Below are 2011 nucleotides of genomic sequence, written 5' to 3' on the forward strand. Positions count from 1 at the left end.
TGTGCATGTCTCAGTTGTTCTCGCTCGTGACACCATCGCCGTTTCCATTGGCCCCCAGGACAGCAGAAGACTTATTTTTGAATGGCAGTGTGTAGGGCTGGCGGATGTTCACCCGGTCCTTTTCCGCCTCCAGATCTTCGTCATAGCGTTCTTCTTCGTCATTGTCCTCAGCCTCGCTGTGGTGGGGGGAAGAGTGGCGGGACAGAGCTGGAGACGGAGGCACAGAAGCTGGTCGAGGGTAACGGAAACCTGAGGTCTGAGGGCGAGAAACAAAAGGCACCAGAATCTCAATCAGTGGAGGTGTGTAAGGATTTGTGAAATAACAAATAGTGAAAACTTGACATTTCTGTCATCCAGTCACACGTGTTAACTTACCGAGGTGGGCTCATGAAGTTCATACATGTACGTGTCAGGGAAGGCTTTAGCCAGGGCCATATGACGGGCAGATATATAATACTAGTGCAGAAAACAAGAAAAAAAACATTAATCCATGTTTAAGTTGAACAATGATCACATGAACAAAATATTAGTTTGAGGTTTTGAATCTAACCCTGCCGAGGTATCTCCAGTCCAAGAGTTCGCTCAGACGCTCAGTCCGGTTCCTCTGGATGATCCGCTGGCGCCGGCTCTGCTTGCAAAACTGAAACAGGAAGGATGTGAGCTGGTTGCACGACTCGTCGACCCCTCGATACCGGCGGTCCAGGATGTAAATACCTGCAAAAAGAAACATCATGATGTGAAAGAAAGCATCGGTTATCCCTGCATATCTTTTTAGACATACTTGGAGTTAAACAGATAAAAGTATGAGAAACGCACCATATGCTGAGGGGTCTGCTATGTGCTCCTCCATGAAACAGCCAAAGCCTGACAGGTTAGTTGAGATTGATGGAATTCCCATGACTGTGCACTCAGCTGACGGTGAAAGAAACAGTAAGGCCCGATTAATAATTTTGATGTAATACAACAAACCCACACACATAAATACACCTCGTCAGCATGCATGAGTCATACCTGGTGTGTAGCCCCAAGGCTCGTAGTAAGAGGGGAAGACGCCGAGGTGGCAGCCTCTTACAAACTCCTCATAATCCATTGGAAGTAGAGGAGAGGTGGACGAAAGGAACTCAGGATGGAAGATAACCTAAAGGAGGGAGAAGCCATTCAGTACGAGTATTTACTATAGCAAACAGTACGAGTAGCAAACTGCAATTCTCGGCCACAACATGGCGCATTAAAACGTCACAATGTGGAATGATAATCACTGCAGAAACTTAAATCATCTACACATTTGATATATTATAGTTAAGTTTAGAATGCCTTTAAATGTACAAAAAGGTGAGAAGAAATACTTTTGTGGGCATTTATGGACCGACAGCTGAACTTACCTTGACACGGTCAGCAGAGCTGTTGAAAAGGCCGATACGGCGGACACAGTTGAGGATGGGGTCGCTGCTGTCGTCCAGCATGTTGTGGGTGCAGACTGGAGGCTGGCATGTTCTCTGAGTCGCGAAGATGGCACGCTTCATTATGGTGAAATCCTCTTTGTCCAGCATTTTCGCCACATCTGGCAGTTGCCCACTGATGAAGACAGGTTGTTTTAGACTTGTAAAACGACTACAATAGAATATTTTGTACAGAATCTGAATATCTCTCTCTCTGTGTCATATATATATACATACATATATACATACATACATATATACATACATATACACATATACATACATACATATATACATACATATACACATATACATACATACATACATACATATACACATACATATATACATACATACATATACACATACATATATACATACATACACACATATACACACATACACACACATACATACATATACACACACACATATACACACACACATATACACACACATACACACACATACACACATACATGCATACATATACATACACACATACATACACATACATACACACATACATACATATATATACATACACACACACACACACACACATATATATA

At 42.7% G+C, this 2011-nt stretch overlaps 1 protein-coding gene across 1 annotated transcript; it reads right to left on the bottom strand.

The window, feature by feature from the left end:
• Positions 1-6: 6 nt before the first annotated feature.
• LOC116380608 (glycogen [starch] synthase, muscle-like) lies at positions 7-1689 on the bottom strand. Its single transcript, XM_031842510.1, has 6 exons — positions 1383-1689; positions 1012-1138; positions 817-912; positions 551-714; positions 376-456; positions 7-256 (listed from the first exon to the last, which is right to left on the bottom strand). Exons 1-6 carry the CDS (start codon positions 1548-1550, stop codon positions 11-13), a joined length of 882 nt encoding a protein of 293 aa, XP_031698370.1. The 5' UTR covers positions 1551-1689; the 3' UTR covers positions 7-10.
• Positions 1690-2011: the final 322 nt, after the last annotated feature.

The sequence above is a fragment of the Anarrhichthys ocellatus genome, unplaced genomic scaffold (genome assembly GCF_004355925.1).
Source record: "Anarrhichthys ocellatus isolate YVR2014 unplaced genomic scaffold, GSC_Weel_1.0 scaffold7925, whole genome shotgun sequence".
NCBI classification, from domain to species: Eukaryota; Metazoa; Chordata; class Actinopteri; order Perciformes; family Anarhichadidae; genus Anarrhichthys; species Anarrhichthys ocellatus.